Here is a 20,345-nt window from a genome sequence, read left to right as displayed (position 1 = left end):
CTGAAGCAGACCAGTGTTACTTTTTAAGAATACAAGGAAGAATTTTGTCTCTCCAGGAGTTCATTTCATATTTAGAGTTTGAATTTCAGCAAGTTGATTTGTTGCATTATAAATAGACACTAGTTTTAGGCACATGAAGGCCACAAAGTTAAAGAAAAAATGAAATAAATTGAGTAAGAGGAACCCTAGCCATCCACACAGATGTTATTCAAACTCCTCAAACATAACTTTTCCATTATTACTGCAGTCTTCTGCACTACAAAAACAAAGAGAAACAGACATATACCTATTATCTACAGACCTGAAATTTCAAGACACTAGATCAGTAATCCAACAGCAAAACACTACAAACTACACTCTGCTGCAGCACCAAAGGCAGCATTAAGACAGTTCTTAAAACACAAGAAGAGAAGTTAAACAATTCAAGAGTTAAACAACCTGAACACTGGAGAGCATTCCTGGGTACACAGACACCAAGTACTAGGCTGTTCCCGATAGCTCTAGAATCCTTTAGAAGTAAAATGTAGCTTTAGAGACTCATTGAACTAAGAGGCAATGCAATAAAACTTGGATCTGCATGAACTCCACATCTCATGGAGACTCTGTTCCCTTGCTGAGCAATGCCTACTGAAGATTAAGGCAACATTCTTGATACAAAGCCTAATGTTATGTGCAGTAAGACAAAACTAACACATGACTAGCACAGTATGGTACCAGGCAACAAATGGAGCTCAGGGCAAGAAAAATACCTTCATCAAATTAATCACTTTCTATGGAGATGACCCCTGCCACAGAAAACAATGATAATAAAGCAAGAAAATACATTTCTCATAAAGCACACATACAGTGTCAACCTTAATGCTCTTTCAGGTCTATTATGGGAAAAAGAGCATACACAGCCACATTGAGAGCGGCAGATCACAGGGCTGATAAATGCTCTTTAAGGCCTGTTCTCACAAATCCCAGAGCCAAGAACCTTAAAAACAAACAGATGCCTCACAGAGGCTTCACCAGCCCCAAAAGCCTCCCTGGATGAGCCAGATTCCAAGATGCTCCCCAGCTGTAGTCTCTCACACTGAGGACCATGAAAGGAATTTATGCCTTACTATCCTCCCCAAAAACCCTAACAATAGGGAGGTAAAATGGAACATCAGATCAATTTTAATGTTAACGGACTTTGTGTCACATTAAAAGGGTCCATTTGCTTCAGTCCCAATAAGGCATATATATTTTAGGGCACTCGGCCACACAGGCTACATTAGAACAACCAGCTACAAACCAGTAGCTGGAGTAGCTATTTTTTATTTGTGTGTGTGTACATATATATATATATATATATATATATATATATATATGTGAGTCTGCATATAATAGCCGCTCTGTCCCACAAAATTCCTTTACTGTACTCTTATTGTTTGGCTTCTACCTGTTTCCCAAGTGAAATGAGTAGGCATTTCTCCCTGTCTCCTTCTACAGAGAGAAAATAAGAGTAAGCTGATTTATTATTAAGTGCTCAGATGGAAAAGCTGTCTGAAACATAACACTGCTAGGAAAGCTGCACTCTTCCTTTCCATGAGAGCCTGGAAAACAGAATATTTCAATGGGAAAGTTTTCCTCCAAACTTCCAGGACAGGCAATGCTCAAGTCCACTCTCCCAGCAGCCTTGACGCCAAGTCTACAACCCAGCCCTCAGAGGCCCTCTCTAATTCCTAAAACCCTCCCAGATTTCAGAAAGAAGAGATCGCAAGGTATGTTCTTAAGCCTCAGTCAAGCCATGAAGAATCCCAGCTATGGTTTTACTCCAATTCACTACTATGCTTACCTCCACTGTGAAACATGAAGGACAGAAAAGTGATACAGCTCACATGAGTGAAAATTAGTCCTGAAATATACAGGCTTCCCCCCCTCCACAAGAACCCCACAGAAGTTAAAGGTAACCACAATTCATTCACATTGTTTAAGGAGTTACATTAGCAGTTTACAAGTATAGAGAATTGAATGCTGCAGAATACATGCAGAGGTGAGAGGAGGGCTTCAAATTTGCCAAACATCAGAGTGATTAATAGGATCACTGCAGAAGTCTACATGCACGAATAAAACTATAAAACCCATGAAATGCCTGACAATGACAGATGATTAACTCTCCTCTGCATTCCTTTCCTAAGGGGTAATACTGCAAGTATCACAGTAGACAGCATTCTGTCAGCCCTCCTGAAGTGCAGACACACAACTAATATATCTCACGTGCTCCACTTGGTAAAATGTAGATTCAGCTACTCAATCCTTCAGTGTGTATTCACTGACTAAATAGAGCAGGAGGGGATGAACAATATGAATTAGTTCAACCTTCAGAATTTAAACTATGGGGCATATTTTAAAGCACAATATGTAAAACACACACATATGTAAGCAACAAAGTAACAGAATTGTAGATACTGAAGACTGGAAGGGAGCTCTTGAAGGTTATATACTCCAACCTTCCTGCTTAAAAGCAGGGTCACCACTAAAAACATGCTCAGGACATTGTCCAGTTGGGATATCAGTGACTCCCAAGATGAAGGCCACATAGCCTATGGGCAAAGAATAGAAAATAAGTTACATTGTTACAATATGGCACATTGTGTTTGTGGTTACTTAGGTATGTGCTCAGTCTTTAGTTTTTATGGACTGCTCTGTAGCAACACAAATAATACTGGAGGCTAGAGCTGAACAACTCCTCAGCTTGATTTCTTCCAAGTGACTCAAATCTGGTCTTAAAATATTTCTATGATTACTGAATGATCATAGGACAAGACTTTTTTGTATCCACTGTGGGGAGGGGGAAATGTTTTAAAACAATCCTACTTCCCAAACACTGCTCTAATTTCACCATTAAGTGCAAGTGGTCCTGTTTCCCAGCCAATAGTTTGGATATCTTGGCTTCAGCCCACCTTTAAGTAGCTTCCTGAATTGGACTCAATTAGTATAAAACATACATGCAAAAAAAGGAGGTATACCTGTAATAACCCCTAAAGAAGAAACTTGCAAAAATGCCTTCTATTTTCCATTTTGTCTGAGTCAAATGTGTCTGAAAGGCAACCTGACAGAGCTTCAGGTGGAAGCAGATGTTATACTCAACCCTGTAAACTGCACCAAGAGCCAGAAGTGTCTAGTGCATCCATATGAACCTTCCTACCAGCAGATGCTTCTCATCAGCACGTCCTGAACCCTTTTCATCTATGCCAACCACTGTAACATGAATCTCACTCAAAAAATACAATCTCTCATCACTTTCTAAATCAGCTACGTGCTGCAGTGTGGCACCTTCCCAGGGAACATCCCATCTCTGCTGCTCACCGTCACAGCACCTAGCATGCTTGCCCCAATAAACCTTCTTGAGCAAGAGAACACCAAGCTATGAACAGGCAAATCTGGTGTAAGACCAACATCAGCTCTCCACCACTGACAGACTTGACTTATCTGTCTGCAAAATCAAACTTTCATGTGAGGCTGGCTAGCAGTTTCTTAGTTAAAACCATATACTTTCTGAAAGCATTCCCAAAAGGGAGCCAAGTGGAATTCCTTTGCACAGCTGTTGACCACAGTGAACCAAGACACAAGTAAGACAGAAGCTTTTATTCACATGGATACAAGTCTCATAAAACTACTGTATTATACTGAGCCAGAGAAAAATTCAAATCTAGACTGCTGCTGGATGATTTCTGCTGAATCGGAGACCGGCATTTATCAGACAAGAATGTTTTGGCAAGATGACCTTTCTTTGTTTGATAGTATATACCAAAGATGGGGGCACATGCTACATGACACACTTGTTACTGCTTGTGACCTGTTGGGGACAGTCACACTCATCCAACAATAGCCAATTCCTATTTCAGAGGCCAAATGCTCTCTCCAAATGACATCGTAGAAAACCACTAAATAATTATATACTGACTGCTTGAAAATGCATTTTTCATTTCCTTCCTAGTATCACATTGGTGAGAAGTTTCACCCACAGCTTCCAAGAGCTAGAGGGCTGAGTGGACTACAGAAATGTCATGCAGCAGCCACTTTGGGCATCACAACCAAATTTCTCCCTCAAAACACACACAGCCTTGTGCAGCAAGATGTGAAAAAATCCCATCTGGTTTAGAATTACCCATTCATACAACAGAACAAGCTCCAAACAAACACCATTCTTCATCATCAGAAAATACAGTGGATTCTGACCTTGGAAAATCAGATGTAGCAAATTCTCTGTGCACTGGAAGCAATGGATCTTGTTTGATTTGGGCAGGTTGGATCCCAGTTATGGTATTAGGTCAGTATACTTCTCTGCCTTGGGAGCCAGAGCTGAACTACAGGCCCAGTTCTGTACAGCACTGACACTGAACATGCATAAGGACTTCCTAATGAACTTACCAAATACTGTCTCACTGCCTACAGCACAGCACTCTGCACCATGCTGGGAGCTTGCCAAGCCGCACACCACACGTTGGCAACAACTGAGGGGTGAAAAAAAAATCATTTAATGAGACCAAGGACTGCAGCATGCTGCAGAGTCTGGGCCATCCAGCACAACTCAGCACCCCACCAGACATACCACTTGTTTCAGCAAGAGCTGTATAGGGCCTTGTATGGCACAGCTGCTTTCCAAACATGGACACAGGACTGCAGAGAATGCATATCCATTCCCACACTGAGCTTTAACTACGCTGGGGCCGAACACCCCAAATTAGCCCCATATCCCTGCTTGCTCAGAGCCCCAGTGGCAAACCTGTCTGTGGGCAAGACAGACTACACCTTTTAGAAGACTCCTAAGGTAAGTCCCCACTCCAAAGTGAGGTGACCCTGACATCTGCTGCCTGGTGTATATTTCAGCCAGAAAACAGCAGAGAAGAGAGGAGGGGGAGGAAAGTAGGAGGTAGAAGGAAGGAAGATGAGCTGGAGAATGGGGAAACGAAGAAAAAAAGCCACAGTTTACAGCTATTATACCTAAAACTTTGGCTCTTCCCTGAAATGGAGGGTCCTCCATTCATTTGGATGGCAAAGTTGATCTATGTCATTTCCCTCTGCTGAGGTTTTGTAGACCATATTTCAAACCCGCACTATATTCCTCTGTTGCTGGGTTACCAAATCTGAACAAACAATTCTCTGCAGTCTGCCAAAAGCAGAGAAAGCAAGCAAATGAATGCCTGGAGTATGCATCACCCTCTGGAAGCCATCTTACAGCCCGAAGCTGCTACAGATTACTCACAAGCTTACATACCATAGAGTGAAAGAGGAAATGGTGAACTTATGAAGTCTGGGGGCAGTGCATAGACTTGAGAACTGCTGTTCCCACCCTCCTGCCTCCTCCTAGTAAAATCAGGCAATTTTCCAAATCATTAGAATTCTCATGCAGACTAGAAGAAAGTCTGGTCAAAGGGATATTTTGGGTATTAAGTCAAAGGGATATATTGGGTATTAATACCCCTGAAACTAGCAAGCATGTTTCCGTAGATTTTGAAAGGATGAATCAAGATTTGAAATGAGGAAACCGCAACAGCCCATTTGATGAAACACCAGTGACTCTAGGTTTAAGACTTTCAGTTTCCAGGCAGGACATCTGCCACATCAGCGGTTGCACAAACTTCCACTTCAGGGGTGTGGGAACACATGGATATCCCCCATTGTGAAGCCCTCTGAGTTCACTCCAGTCCTCAGCAATACTGCTTGGAAGGAAATCTTCCCCTGCAGCGCCTGTGCAGAGAAGCCACAAGCATGCAGCATTTGGTCTAGTGTTTTGTATGCAAAGATGGTCTGCCCCTGTTCTCTGAACACCCAGGCAGCTTCCCATCCCACCTTCAAGCCCCAGCTCCCAGGTACCCTCACGGACTGCACATTGAAGGATGCCAAATGCAAGGCTCTAAGGAACAATTTATTTGTGTAAATACAAGAAATGCTACAAGAGAGACTATATCCCGGGAGAGACCTCAACCAAAGCCACCAGCCTGAACAACACTGCCACTGCAGTATCCCCAAGACTGCTAATTCCCAGCAGCCAGGCCAGACAGATCCCGTTTGCTGTGCAGCTGCTGTCTGTGGTGTTAAGGCAGCAGCTTCACCGCCAAGCTCAGCAGAAAGACTAGCTGAAGCTGCTCTTCTCATTCCTTGTTTGCTGCTGCTTTAACACACTCTAGGTGAGGTGGTACCTGCACAGCCACATACAACATGCCTGTGACACAAACTGGGGTACTGACCTAATTTAAGAACAAAACCAAAAGAAAGAAAAAAAACAAAGAAAATTTGGCACAGTTCCACAGCATAGTTTTACTATATCCCCTCCACTGGACAGCAAACACTCCGCGCTGCCACACCTCCAGGGAAAAAATAGCTAGCAAATTGCACTACTGCTGACAAACATCAAAACCTCGGGTTAAACTTAATGAAAAAAATTAGAAACAAATTATCTAATGTCTACTAGCGGTCAGGGACAGACCTCATTTTGGGCCAAGGCACAGACAAGCACGGCAAACCAGAAGTAAAACATGACTTTTCCCCAAGACCCAGCTCTCAGCTGAGACTACAGCAATTTAGGGAAAACCACTTTTGCAGAAACATGGGGGTTTTTAAATAAGTTTTAAAAGTTCCTTACTATTCATCCAAATACTTATGGTTGTTCTAATACATAAGGTATAGTTAATTTTATCAGAAAAAGACCAAGAAGAACACCCAGCAATTTCATAAAATAATCTGAAATCATAATTTCAAGAATATTATTTAGTATTTTTAAAAAGGAACAACAGCAAAGAAAATAAATCTAGTAACATGAAACATTACAGGTTACTATTTCTAGTACACCAGGAAGAATTGGAACATTTAATTTTTCACATTTTGGTTTCTTCCTAAATAAGGATATGTGAGAAAAGTAGCTTTTCCAAAATATGGTACTAAGTGTCTATATCACTGCAAACATCAGAGTAATATCAGGGGTGCCTCTATTCTTCATATAAAGCAACTATGATTTATCAAAATATAAGAGGCCTAATTTACACAGGAATATTTTGCTTACCCCACCCACAGCTTTCAGTCTGATTTGACAGTAGAGACAGCAATTGTGTTCTAACATTTAAAGTGCAGCAGGTGTTGAAGTCCAAGTAACAATCACCACTAAGTCCCCAAGACAGATTCACCAAAGCATAACCATTTTCACTTAATATCTGCAAATTTGCTATCAGTTTCCTAAATTCAATTTGCAGTTGTACGTTTCCTACTCCAAATTTACATCTGTATAACCAGAATTAAATTTCACCTAAGCTGGCCAATTTAAGTAAACATTTATTTTATTAAATCCTTTGATTTTAACAGCACTGCAAAGTTAGAGGCAATCTCAAAAATATTAACATTCTTTCCTTTCAGCAGGAATCAATATATCACCTGAATATTTAATAGGAAGAGGCTGCAGATGTGTACCTGAGGCTTAGAGGTACTGAAACTGAACATCATTATTTACCATAATTAAATGCAAAGACTTGGTGAATCCACCATTGATTCATGTGCACAGAGGGTCTAATCCCAGTCTGTCATGAGTTAGTTAGGTACCTTTAGCCTAGCTGTTTCTTCCCTCTTTGCCTTTATGTTCTTACACACAAAATAAGCACAGCAGTACAAACTGGCAAAATGCACTGGATAAATCCAGTGGGGAAAATCACTGCTACTTCAGCAAGCAGTTTACAATGTCTGTCTACAAGGTACACAGCACTACATGAGGTAGACAGGAAAGGCAATGATTTCTCCTTCACTTCTGAAGAAGCACAGTTCAACATTACATTAATAAAATGTAACATAATGAAATGTTAAACCAGCCTGGATGAAATACAACGTACCAAATTAACTAGTACATATGTAAGTCAATTCAGCAAAACTTCTGTCAGCGATCACAGATCTTCTACACCCCACCTCAATATAAACTCAAACAGCAGAAATATTACAGCCTGGGACACATCACCTCAGCTGCATCATACACCCCACTTGGGCTTCATGGGAAATGAAGCAGCAAGGTCTTATCTGAGTGTTTCTTTTAAAGTCAGCTTGCAAGATTACCCAGAAATTACCAACAGAGAAGTCATAAAATGGCATTAAAGTCAATACATGATTCTTAAAGGCAAAAAACAGAAACAAGGGCCACTGTTACCATACAAAGAAATTAAGAGCCCTGTGGAGATCTTGTTCCCCCCTTAAAAACCACAAACCATCCATGTTACGCTAACTGTGACACACTAACATATGCTTTTAGACTTTAAGGATAGACATAGTCCACTTATGAATTTTTGCATTGTTACAGAAATGATTAATCATAACACCCATGTTTTCCAAGGGTTTAAACACAATTCTACAATCACCAATACAAGAAAACCTCTTAATCAGAAAGGAGCTTTGGACAGCAGCCAGTTTCATACTGAGCTAGTAGCTGGTTATGAATCTGACATCTCAAAGCAACCCTGAAGTACTGAGCAAAGCCAATAACCTCTTTTTCAGGCAAACTTTCCATGCCACATTCCCCCACAAATCATCAGGAAAGCAATAACTGAATCCTCAGACAATCACTTTGTGAGCTGGAGTGCACAAAGGTGTGATCATATGTATCATCCACGTAAGAAAAGTGTCTCTGCTCAGGCATGTAGTCAGCCCTGTCATTTATATAATTGGCAATATCACAAAGGCTTGCAGGGTGACTTACCAGCTGAAACAAAGCCTACAGAAAAAAAACTTAAGTTACTTCATCTCCAAAAGGAGTAAAAAATGAATAAAATTATATGTTCACAACACAACGTAGTATTTTACTACAAGAAAACCAGTATCTTATTGATCTGAACTAGGGAAAACATTTATCATAACCTTTACTACAGTTTGAAATTAATTCCTTTTTACAAAAGCAAAGGTGGTATATAATAGTAAGTCAAGGTGGTATATAATAGTAAGTCAAATAACAGTAAGTCTTCCTGGGAAGACAGTTTGTATTTCAGTTTTGTTCTGTCAAATAAAATGAGAGAAGAAATACAGGAGAAAGTACCTTAAAAGATATATGAGATCAAGTCAGCACACATACAAGTAAAAGAACAAACTTAGAGAAAACCTGACCCCTGTTATAAAGGGGTTGGTGTGGAGGTTCAGCACGGGAAGGACAGAGCAGCTCCCCATTTTCACCAGGACAACTTGGACTGCAAATACTGAGAGTACACTGACACCTTTACCAAATGGGATACCACTCTGACAATGCCATTCACACTTACCAAAGGGATACAACAGTGGAGGTTAAGGCTCTGAATTTCTGACACATTGGGGACTGGGTGGCAGGGAGGAGAATCTGGCCAGAAAGATCTGATGCCTACAGCAGAAAAGCCTGTACTTTCAACAAACTGTATCATAAAGTTCCTATGCTCTGAACCCGTTTACCTATGGTATGAACAGGGCCATGATACAGGAGTTATTCATAATATTGAACTAATTAAAGCATATCCAAATCTACAATACCCAGCAGGACAGAAAACCACCGCATGCTTGCCCCACACCCTGCCTAACATGGCCTTGTGCTGCTTAGCTTCTCAACATAGATGAACAAAGTAAGCTCTATAGAGACTAAAAGGGTTATACCTCAAAAGGCTGCATGAAGTCACGGTTAAGAAGCAAGAGATGGAAAGCAATACTGTTCTAGTTTCACATCAATCTCCCACATTCCCCAAGAACAACTTAAGTAACCCAAGGTGGAGTCCCTTTAGGTTGGAGTGTGACATGTAGTAAGTCTCATATGCAGCATTCCTCTAACTGAGTGTGGGAAAAACAGGTGCATAAAACAGCAACAATGATAAATTCCTTCTCCAAGCATATGCTTCATACATCTGCTAAAGGTTTACAAGATCTACAGCAAACCAGACTCCTGCACAGCATCACAGGAAAGCAAGAGGAGCAATGCTCTTTTCCTGAGTAGGCTATCAGAGTCCTCAAGCTGTTCCCAGAATTATCTCCTTCCCAGGTTTTGACTTAATTAGAACAGGACATGAACACACAAAGCAAATCCTTCAAAATGTTAAAAGCAAAAAAGAGTGAATCATTGCTGATTCTGCCTTTTTTTTTTCCTTTTTAAATGCTTTTACAAGCTTCTCAATTGTTACAGCCCTAAACGAATAAAAAGACAGTATCATCAAGCTTTTTTCCATCGGCAAGTCAAAACATGTAATGCCCAAACACACATAGCACAGCCCAGTGACTTGTGATGGAGGCATCCTGGCTCCCACTGGTGTGTCAGACACTGCCTTGCTGAATGAGGTTGGGCCAGTCCCATAACCTCTCCACGCTATGTCTCACATTCCACCTACCAACTAGGTTTACTGACTTTTCTCTCCCTTGAGCTCAACTCTACAACTGTCTCTGCCCTTGACTTCCAAATTTCTGCTCCTGTATGCTGCTGTAACTGTGCTGGTCTCAAGTGGCTTTAGGAACGGCAGCATATCCGTTCAGCTTGCATATTTAGTTAACAAGTTTATAGCCATGTAATTCAAAGTAATTAATCTCTTTGCTTATACTTGTTTAATGCAATAAAAGCAAAATAAAGCTTTATTTACAAGACCAAAAGATATATAGTAAGCAGGAAGGGAGGGCATTCACCAATTCAGCTGATTTTGTACCAGTCTGTTACAAGCATTTATTTTTCCTTTGAAATACTGTATTCTGATTTTACTTTAAATCCATCTCCAACTGAATAAACTAAAGCTAAGTCCCACTGGATACAATTTGTACCGGTCAAATCCACCTATATTCACCTCTTAGGCTGTATCACAAGGCAAGGCCTTAATCAGCTGAAAAGCAGCACTAGGTTTGCCTGCATGCCAAATCACTGAACCAAACAAAGCTATACACAGACAAGTTCCCATAGGCCATGCTCTACAGTGGGCTGACAGGATCAGCTCATAAGGAGCGCAAACCACCACTATGCATTCTCTGACTGCTCCCCTCACAGCACTTTTCTCACATTCCACACCTAGAGGAAATCTTGCATGAGAAGAACTCAGTGTGCAAATTGCCTAATACAGCGTTTCTACTGACAAACTTTACTCTCCTGTACAGATTAGGTCTGGAATTTCCCTTAAAATAGAAAGTAATAAAAAAATATGACAACGGCAGGACCTGCACCAAAGCTATATGAACTGTCTGCTGTATTATTTTCGTGGCGGTCCCCACTGAGTAAGCGATTAACACCAACGTAAGATTTCTCCTTCCACACAAAAGCATATGACAAAGGCATATGACAGCATCGCCACCGCACCTTGGTCCCGGCCCTCGCCCCCCGCCGCCTGCTTGGGTTTTGCTCAGGGGGCGCGGTGGCGGCAGCCCCAACCCCGGGGAGGGACAACCCCGACCCGGCTTCTCGCCCTACAGCAGCCCTGGGGCGGCCCACCTACCGGATCCCGAGGCGGAACGGAACGGGACGGAAAGATAAAGAAAAGCGTCTACCCGCTTCCCTCCCCTTTCACCGGAGCGGAGGTTGGAGCAGAAAGGCCTTTTTTTCCCCATCCCTTCCCTCTTCTGGGCCGGCCTGCAGCCAGGCACCTCGGAGCTGTCATTTTGGGGAAGGGGCAACCGCCCTGCCAGAGCCAGACCGGCTTGGGAACCCGCCGGTCGCCCCACAGCAGCCCCGGGAACCCTCAATCTGCCGCCCCCCGACTCCAAAGCGGCCCCGTTCCCAATGCTCCGCGCTGCCTTCGCCCTTCCACCCGCCACGGCCGCGCTTGGACCAGGCCGCCCACCTGCAGCCGCTCCGCCTCACCTCCTTCAATTGCTCCATCTCGGTGCGGATGGTCTCGTACTCCAGCTCCAGCTCCTCATACTGCTGCTTCAACTGCTGCTTCTCTTCCAGCACTGCCAGCCCGTACTCCGCCGCCTGGATCTTCTCCCGGGTGGTCTCGCCCAGCTCCTGGAAGAGACGCTTGATCTCGCTCCGCAGCCACTCGGGCCCTGACTCCATCACCAGGCGGGCGTACTCCTCCTCCTCCATGGCCAGCGACATGTCGGCGGAGGGACCGCCGGCCGCCGAGGCGGATGGGCGAAGGGGTGAACGCGCAGCCCGTTTACCACTCCTAACAGCGGCACGGCTCGCAGGAGGCCACGGCAGGGCCCACTCGGGCCGCCATCGACGGGCCAGGCGCGCGCCGCACCCGCCGCAGATCCTCCCTGGATCCCGCCCGCCGCCTTTGCACTCGCCGCAAGCGCCGAACGCAGTGAAATCATTCAAAAGGCACGGCCGGGCCGGCGCCCCGCAGAACGCTGGGAGTGGGAGTCCTCAATACTCGCCGCGCCGCGCACCGCGCGGCTTGCCGGACTACAGCTCCCGGCAAGCACCGCGACAAGCGAGGGTGGTGGCGGGGGAGGAGGAGCGCGACCTCTGCCGGGCGGCGCGGGGTAGCGCGACGGCGAGAGCGTGGGGCCGGCGGTGCCCGGGGACGGCCTGGCCGGACAGCGAACGCACCCCGGGCCCCCTCAGTGACCCCGGATACAAATTCGGGCACAGGCCCTGGGACCACGGGCACATACCCCGTGCACACAACCCGTGTACACACCCTGGCGGCCCAGACCACGCTCAGGAGGGCTTTCGTGGCGGGTTCGAGAAAGCGTCGGGATCAGCTAGGTGTGAAAGATGAGGCCCGAGCACCACAGTGTGTGGGGGGGAAGACGTTCCAGCGCGGCGGGCGGTGCCACAGCAGCACGGAGAGAACAGAGGGTCACAGAAGATTGGCACCAGCCCCACACCAGCCAGCACCACATGAGAGCTTCCAGCATCCCACTGTTCCCGGTGTTGTGCATCTAGGGGTGGAATATCTGCTACAAGGCGTTCTCTGCTCACCGACCGGGACCAAACCATGTCCCCCGAGTCATCCTGAAGATAACCACGGCCATGGGACAAGGTGTTCCCCTATGGCTGAGCTACCTGATGAAAGGAGGAATAGGTTGCATCAAGAGCCAGTGCCGTGACCAGCCATGGGACAGTGACACTTGGGCAGCTGTAATGTGCTGCCTGAAAAGGATTTGCCATCTTGTGAGGAAAATGGCATCAGTCTTTGCCCCAGGTTACACCCATTGGGAACATTTGGTGGCAAAAGCACAGGGACTGGGACACTCATTGGGGCACCACGAGTAGAACTAATTTCTAAAACATAGCGATGACTGAACAGAGACAAACCTCTACTAGTTAGACCATTGCAATTCCTAAGCAGCCCCATAAAGGTAGGGTGTGTCCCTGTGGGGTGGGGAGATGCCTCACTCCCATGGTCAGGAGCCCTACAGCTTCATCATCCCTTCATACAGCAAGTGCTGCTTGGATTTTCTTCCAGTGTCAAAAACAATTGGTAATGAACTGGTGAGCAAATAGCAAGCATAATAAAAACAATAACGTGTTTAAGCACTCCACAATGTCTCAAACATAAAGGAACATATTTACTCACAGCTGCAGGGTCTTTTCAAGCTACTTTGAACTTATGCCTGTGTGCTTATTCCTTTAATAAGCTGTGTCGTGGCTGAATGCTGCCTGTTAGTCATAAAGCTGCCTTGGTCAATTTTTCTTCAGGGTCCTGACACTGTCTGGAGCTTCCTGTGCATCAAGTGCAGGTATGCATTTGTCTGTGAGCACTGATGTGACACTCAGTCACCCAGACCTTAGAAGCAGCAAATCAATGCCCTCAGCCTAGAGTGTGCATGTGAAATTCCTTTAGTTTTTTCCTTTCAGAATTCTCAATAGAAGGCATTTTCACTCTTGTGTGCCTCTGTACCATCATGACTGTCACAGAATGTTTTTAGGGGTTTAAACATTCTGATTCTTTGATAAAGATAAGTGGGAAAATAACAGCATTACCTCTCCTCCACACACTGTTTTTCAGTATTAGGATTTCTTCATGGCCTTTTATGTTTTTCTTCTGTCTGCCCAAGCAGGTAGCATTGCTAGTCCCACCCATTCACAACTGATTCATCGTTAAGATATTTTTAATAATAAATACTGGCTTGTTTTCTTTTACCTCATACTTTCAGAGCCTTCATTCCAGGTTTTCTCTGCAACTCTATGCTCAAGCACATTAGCTACCCTTCAGTGCTCCTCCCTCTCCTAAACTGAAACCTGCATGTAATGACTTGCTCTCAGGACACAGAGCTTCAGTTCACATCCTGAATATTTCTGGGATTACAAGTGAATTGTGAGATCTAACTACTTTGAGGTGTTAATAGAGATGAGCTGATGAACTCATCATAGCACAAGAGACTTCACTGGGTAATTTGTTTTCTAGGTCATATCTAGAACTATTGCTTTTTTCTAGGTTTCAAACTTTCTTATTTTATAAACTGCCCAAGATGCAAAGGCAGAAACTATAAATACTGTAATAGCTAATTTGAAAGCATTCCTGCCCATTTTCAGAAAACTAGAGTAACTTGTCAAAGTTAAGGTTCCCATCATCCTTCAAGGTAGTGATGCAGGATAGTAAAACCTTGTATAATGAGTGGAGGAGTACAGCCTGGCTAATGCCCACCAACTGCTCCTGAGCACAGCCAGAGACCATTGCCCATTTCCCCAGGTCACTGTCCCCAAACTCCATCAATGCAAAGACTTAGCTGCCACCCCACTGATTCAAGGTGTCATGGCCAAGTGTACTTTGGTGATATAGACTTACACGACAGCTGGAAATTGTTGCTCTTCTTTTTTCTGTTGAGATTTTAAAGCTATCCACTGAGAACTAAGTAGTAGAATTATACAAGAACCATCTTGAGTGCTAAAATAAATTTGGGTAGTGTTTCTTCATGTGGAAATTAACCTGCAGAAAAAATTTTCCCTAGTGTAAAAGTCATAGCAAAGGCAAAGCCCTGCAATGCTAATTTTATTTAACCTCAGTCCAAATCCCAGAGCAGGTAGGCACTCTAATCCAATGCTGGAAAACGCATTCAGGTATCTGAATGTGTAAACCAATCTAACCTGTGCTTAAAATTGGGGTCACTGCAGACAGGAAAGTCCTTCTAGATGTCTTTCTTTTCATACATTACTTTGGATAAATTCAAGTGTACCACAACTAGGGTAGTACAGCACATCGTAATTTCAATCTCTTTTTTTATCCACTGCATTTGTGAACAGCTTAGCTATAGCAAACACCAGAACAATAAAGTCTTTAAGTTGGCCCTGGAACAGCCATAAGAAACCCTAGCACGCTGTTCCAAATTTCTCATCTTATTTTCTACAGGAAAAAACCCAACTTTAGGCATAAGACTTTGGGACTGCTTAGATGTTTCGTAAAGGTATGGTAATGACCCTAGGTGAAAATGAACTTAAAATCCTCTAGACTGTTCAGTATATGTAGCCTATAAAAAACCACATTATTTTTCAAAGTATTAAAACTCATTCTGGAGGGAAAAAAAGGAACTGCATGATCACCTTGGAAGTACTCAAAGGGGGTTTTAGGAGAAGAAAAGTTTTTTCCTTCTCTTTTACACAACAAGTAAATTCCAGAGAAATAATCTGTCAGCACCAAGATACTTAATGAAGATTGGTGTAATGACTTGAATGCTCTTTCCGTGTTTATCACAGCTATGAGGATTAACATTTAACATACTATTGTTCAGTGCAGTATGTATTTCTCTTTGGTTGAGATCTTTATACACAGACAGTCAAAAGAAATTTTTTAAAACCCCAAAACACAGAATCCCCCCCAAAATAAAAAATCCACCCTGCCAAAAGACAAGTAGCATGAAGGAAACCTGATCCCAGTACTGAAAGGGAGCTAATATCTCCATCCTCAGGCTATTTTCATAGGGACTCTGGTTGTTGACTTAAGGTGACCTCCTTCATCTACAACAAAATTTCCAAGCAAAGAGCTAAATCAGCTGATGAATTAGCACAAATTCTCAGATCACTCTGGCTGGCAGGAGAGGGAGAAATGAGAGAGGAAAAAGAAAGAGAGATATCTTCAGATTTCAGCTTTACTCTGGTATTCAAGTCCATCTGTGTTGCCCTCAAAATTACAGTTGCTACTGCCTTCAGTTTTGCTCGCTGCCAGTTGAAATGCTGCTCTTCCCTTCACAGACAGCCGTTGCTCTTGCCAACAGCATGAGAAAGGAAAAGCAACTTCCAGGTGGCAAACTGTCACCTCCAGTGGCAAGAGCCCTTGGTCCAAGGCTTCCATGGCAGAACTGCTGTCCTCCATCCATCTCTCTGCAATTCCACATGATGCTGCCTTTAGGTCTGGGGAAAAATACCTTGAAAACATCAGACACAACCCACTTCCACAAGCACAGATGCACAGGAACTGCAGTCCCAGTACAGACCATTGGGAGTGGGTAGCAAAAGTGAAGCTAACATAAGCTATAGTCAGCAAAACATTCCAAGAGAGCTGTATGAACCATGGACGTGGGTCTGAGCTGGTGGAAGGCGATGTGGTGTATGGCGCTGAGTGATTCTAGCTGCCAGGTGAAATAAGCATGCTACTAGTTCAGACACATGGGCTGAACAGAAAAAAAACCCCAAATAATACTAAACAACACAAAACAAAACCACCAGAAAAAGGGCTTAACTGAGGTAAATAGTAATGGCAAAGGATTAATAGGATCCACTGGGATTCCTGGCCCTTCTTTCTCTGGTATGTGTGATGATTGTCTGGTAAGTTGCTGTGGCCTTGAACATAGAGTTTAAGAGCTTCTTATTTTACCTTCAGGAAAGCACAAGAGCAATTAGGGGTCAAGGTGGCTCTAATAATTTGCTAGATGCTTTTAGCATGTTTACCCCAATTTCTATACTGGAGGGAGAAATAGGAAAAGTGTCTATTTAGTGACTATTGGAGAGAAATTATCTCTTGTCCAATTTTGAGACAATTATTAAAATTCGAAGCATGTTTACAGAAGGAAATATCTGGAACAAGTAATTTTGCAGCATGACTGAAACAGTTTCTGCATCCTTTCCTGGTCACTCAGTTCTGGGATCATGGTGCAAGCAGCTCATGTGAACAACAAGCATCGGCCCTGCACCTCTTAGAGAGATTTCAAGAGGACAAGAAATAAAAAATTAGAGAAGGCAATAAAGAGACGTGTTATTAACCAAGGATGGATGTGCTTCCAAAATTCAGGCCAGAATTTACTAAGTTCAGATTATTTGTAGGAAACAAATGACAGAGAGATGGCTCTCTCTCCTTACCTAAATATGTTTGCTCCAAACCTTAGAAAGTACCTTAGAAAGAATAATTTAGGTTTCTCTGTCATAAATTGTGGATGCAAATGCACTTTCCACTGTGCTGAACTGCTGTGGAAAGCATGGAAGGGAAGGTGGTAATTCATTTTTGCAGGCCAGTAATAAGGTACGCATTGCTGAAGAATGTGATGGAGAAATTGCCTAAGACAGAAAAATTTAACAAGTAGGTCTGGAGAAACTGGCATCAGGTGAAAAGCTTAACACCCTGCTGGCAGAGATGCATGTGGTGTCTCTCCCATATGAGGAGTAGTGGAGGGGTCACCTACATCCTTCCATGTGCTCTGAAAAACCATATCAGGTTATTTGACCAGAGTATGCAAAAGGAGGGAGGATTAGCTCCTCTCCATTTGCTTTAGCTCCTTCTCTCTAAAATGGGGCTCCAAATATCCCATCCCTCCACAGGACTGAAAAAAGATGCTGTGAAACCTGTGCTGTGTGCAATAACCAGAAGGATTTGGTATTTTTTAACAATTATCATGGATTCAGGAAGTAAGACTTGAGTTGCCCACTAGGAGTGAAAAGAAGATAATTTATTAACCATCATGATTGCTCTTTGCTGCTTGGCTTGGTTGAGCTGAAGGAAGTCCTGAAAAAAACATTTATTCTAAGAAAGGTTACCAAAGCTGACAGTCGTTGTCTGCATTGTAACTTCCACTGGGACATTGAGAGAGGGATCTGGAATGTATATGCAGTCCTGGGATCAGGAGGTTTTTAATGGCCAATGCATTTTCTGCAGATGTACAAAGTCTCATCTGACATATGTATACTCCACGTGGATCTTATTTCCCAGTGATTGGAGTGTTACTGATAGGCTGCTGTGCTTCTTGAAAAGTGTGTGCCTTGATTGGAAAGTATTGGAGTCTTCAATGTCTTTAAGGGGGAATAGAAAACTTGTATCTAGACAGAGATATCACCGTTGGGGAGTCTTAATTAGATATTAACAACTTAGGTGGGAAAGCATTTTCTGGGGATTAGTGACCATCTGGGAGAAACCAATGGCCTAAGAAACCCTGATCATTAGTGTATAGGCCTTGTACTTAAGGTCATCAGTAGGGCTGTAGGGTATGGCTGTATCAGAATTTAAATATCCGTTAAAAGGCACCTTCTGACCCCTGAGTAGTTTGTCCCTGATTTGCAGCCAGCTGCGAATAAACTGGTATTATCCAGAAGGTTTTGAAAGTATTCAGAGACCCTGTTTGAATGACGGATAAAAGGATCACAGATCAGGTAAGCTTTAATCTCTTCAGTTTGTAATATCCATCAATTAATTTATTTTACAATAAAGGCTTTACCCTGGAGCTCATTAGAAGCAGTTTTGATGGTGTCAGTCCCCAAAGATGATAGTACCTTGGTGTCTCAGATTTCTGCCTGGCATATCCACTAGCAAGAAATGTTTCTCAAAAGAGGTGGGAATTGCAGTATAACCCACCCAAACAGGGAGATATTATTGCTTTGGTATGAAATTTTGGAAGTTTAAATTTTCAGCAGTTTTATACACGTTTTGTATTCATACATATAGGTATGTGCATACAGAAAGAGAGAAAGAGGGAAACAATGTCATGACAATGAGGTCCACAATGCTCTAATAATTCTGGACCAAATGGTTGGATTATTTCACCATGTCATGTCTCTCTGGCTCCCTAAGACAGGTGATGGAACATGCCTTTGGGTTTTTAAGCAGGCCCGACAATTGCAAACATCTTCCTGGCTTTTTGCCTTTATCTTGAAATCTGGAGCTGAGGCGAGAAACGCCTTGGGCTCATCCCCGGCTCTCCGGTGCCGAGGGTGACTGACGGCTGGATCCGGGGACATGCGGAATCGGCAGGAAGCCACAGCGAGCGCTTGGAAGCTCAGGGCCGGGGTTGAATGGGGCCGAGGGCAAGGACTGGGAGTGCGGGTTAGCCCCACCTCCCTGCCGCGCTTGTCCCACGCTCGCCCGGTGACCGGTGACGTAGGAGGAGCACGAATGGCATTGGCGAGCGGGCCGTGGCATAGCCAATGGAAGCGTGAGGCGGGCGGGGCAGAGGCGCCGGGGATCTACCGGGCACCAGGTGACGTCAGGTGACGTCAGGTGTAGTCCGGGTCACCATTGGCAGCTCGCTCGGCAGCGGTCCGGCAGGGACCCTGCTGGCTCCCGGCAACTGAGCAGAGATGGTCCCCGAGCAGCCTGTGGTGAAGACCTTGGGGAAGCAGCTGTCCTGCAGCAGCCCATGAAGGTCCACACCTGCAGAGATCCACCTGCAGCGTTTGGAGGAGTCCAATGTCGTAGAAGGTGGGTGTGCCTGAGAGAGACTGTGACCCTATGGAGACACTGTGCTGGAGCAGGTTCCTGGCAGAACTTGTGACCCTGAGGGCAATCCACACTGGAGCAGCCCGTTCCTGAAGGAGTGACCCCATAGAAAGGACCCATGCTGGAGCAGTTTTTGAAGAACTGCAGCCCACAGAAAGGACCCATGCTGGAGACATTTGTGGAACACTGTCTCCTGTAAGTGGGACTCCACACTGGAGCAGGGTGAGGAGGAAGGAGCAATGGACAATACAAAATGAACTGATGACAATCACATCCTGCTGTGGGGTGTGTTGCTCAGAGTCTCCCAGGACCTCAGCATGGCTCTTTCATAGCTGTCAGGCATAGTGGAAGGGTGACAATCCTCCATCCTTCCAGCTTTTACAGAGACAGGAAGGAAGCATGGGGGCAGGAGTCAGAAGTGGAAGAGATCCTGATCTAAAGGGTGAGGTCAGCCCTGGAGATGGGGCAGCTCAGTGTACTAAAAATGTGTCAGGGATGTCAGGGGTGTTGGTTTCTCCTTTCCCTTGTCTCCCCAGTAAAGAGCTCATGTCTCTCCATCTCTCCCTGATTTGTGGCCTGCACCATCACACATCTCACTCAGCAACCCCACAGTGGTCTGGCCCTGGGTTGTGACTGCCCTGTCAGGAATAGACACTGGCCATGGAGAGATGTGGAAGGGACTGTCAGAGGACTGGCTTCTCCTGACATGCCAGATGCGGACCAACCAGAGTCCAGGAAAAGGAAATGTCTCTGCTTGCAATAGGGAGTATCTCTAGTGCGCCGAGGAGTTTCCTGAGAAAAGCTCCTGAGGGGGGAAGAAGGGTGAGA

At 44.3% G+C, this 20,345-nt stretch overlaps 1 protein-coding gene across 2 annotated transcripts in view; it reads right to left on the bottom strand.

The window, feature by feature from the left end:
• Positions 1 to 12,239, bottom strand: part of BICD2 (BICD cargo adaptor 2) — a 50,645-nt gene extending 38,406 nt beyond the window's left edge. For both annotated transcript variants that reach the window (XM_054639919.2, XM_054639920.2), the window contains exon 1: positions 11,786 to 12,239. In XM_054639919.2, coding sequence (XP_054495894.1) covers positions 11,786 to 12,025 — 240 coding nt within the window. In that variant the 5' untranslated portion in view covers positions 12,026 to 12,239. The remainder of the gene's footprint in view (positions 1 to 11,785) is intronic.
• Positions 12,240 to 20,345: the final 8,106 nt, after the last annotated feature.

The sequence above is a fragment of the Agelaius phoeniceus genome, chromosome 11 (assembly GCF_051311805.1).
Source record: "Agelaius phoeniceus isolate bAgePho1 chromosome 11, bAgePho1.hap1, whole genome shotgun sequence".
Taxonomy (NCBI): Eukaryota; Metazoa; Chordata; class Aves; order Passeriformes; family Icteridae; genus Agelaius; species Agelaius phoeniceus.
This window is presented reverse-complemented; position numbering and strand designations above follow the sequence as displayed.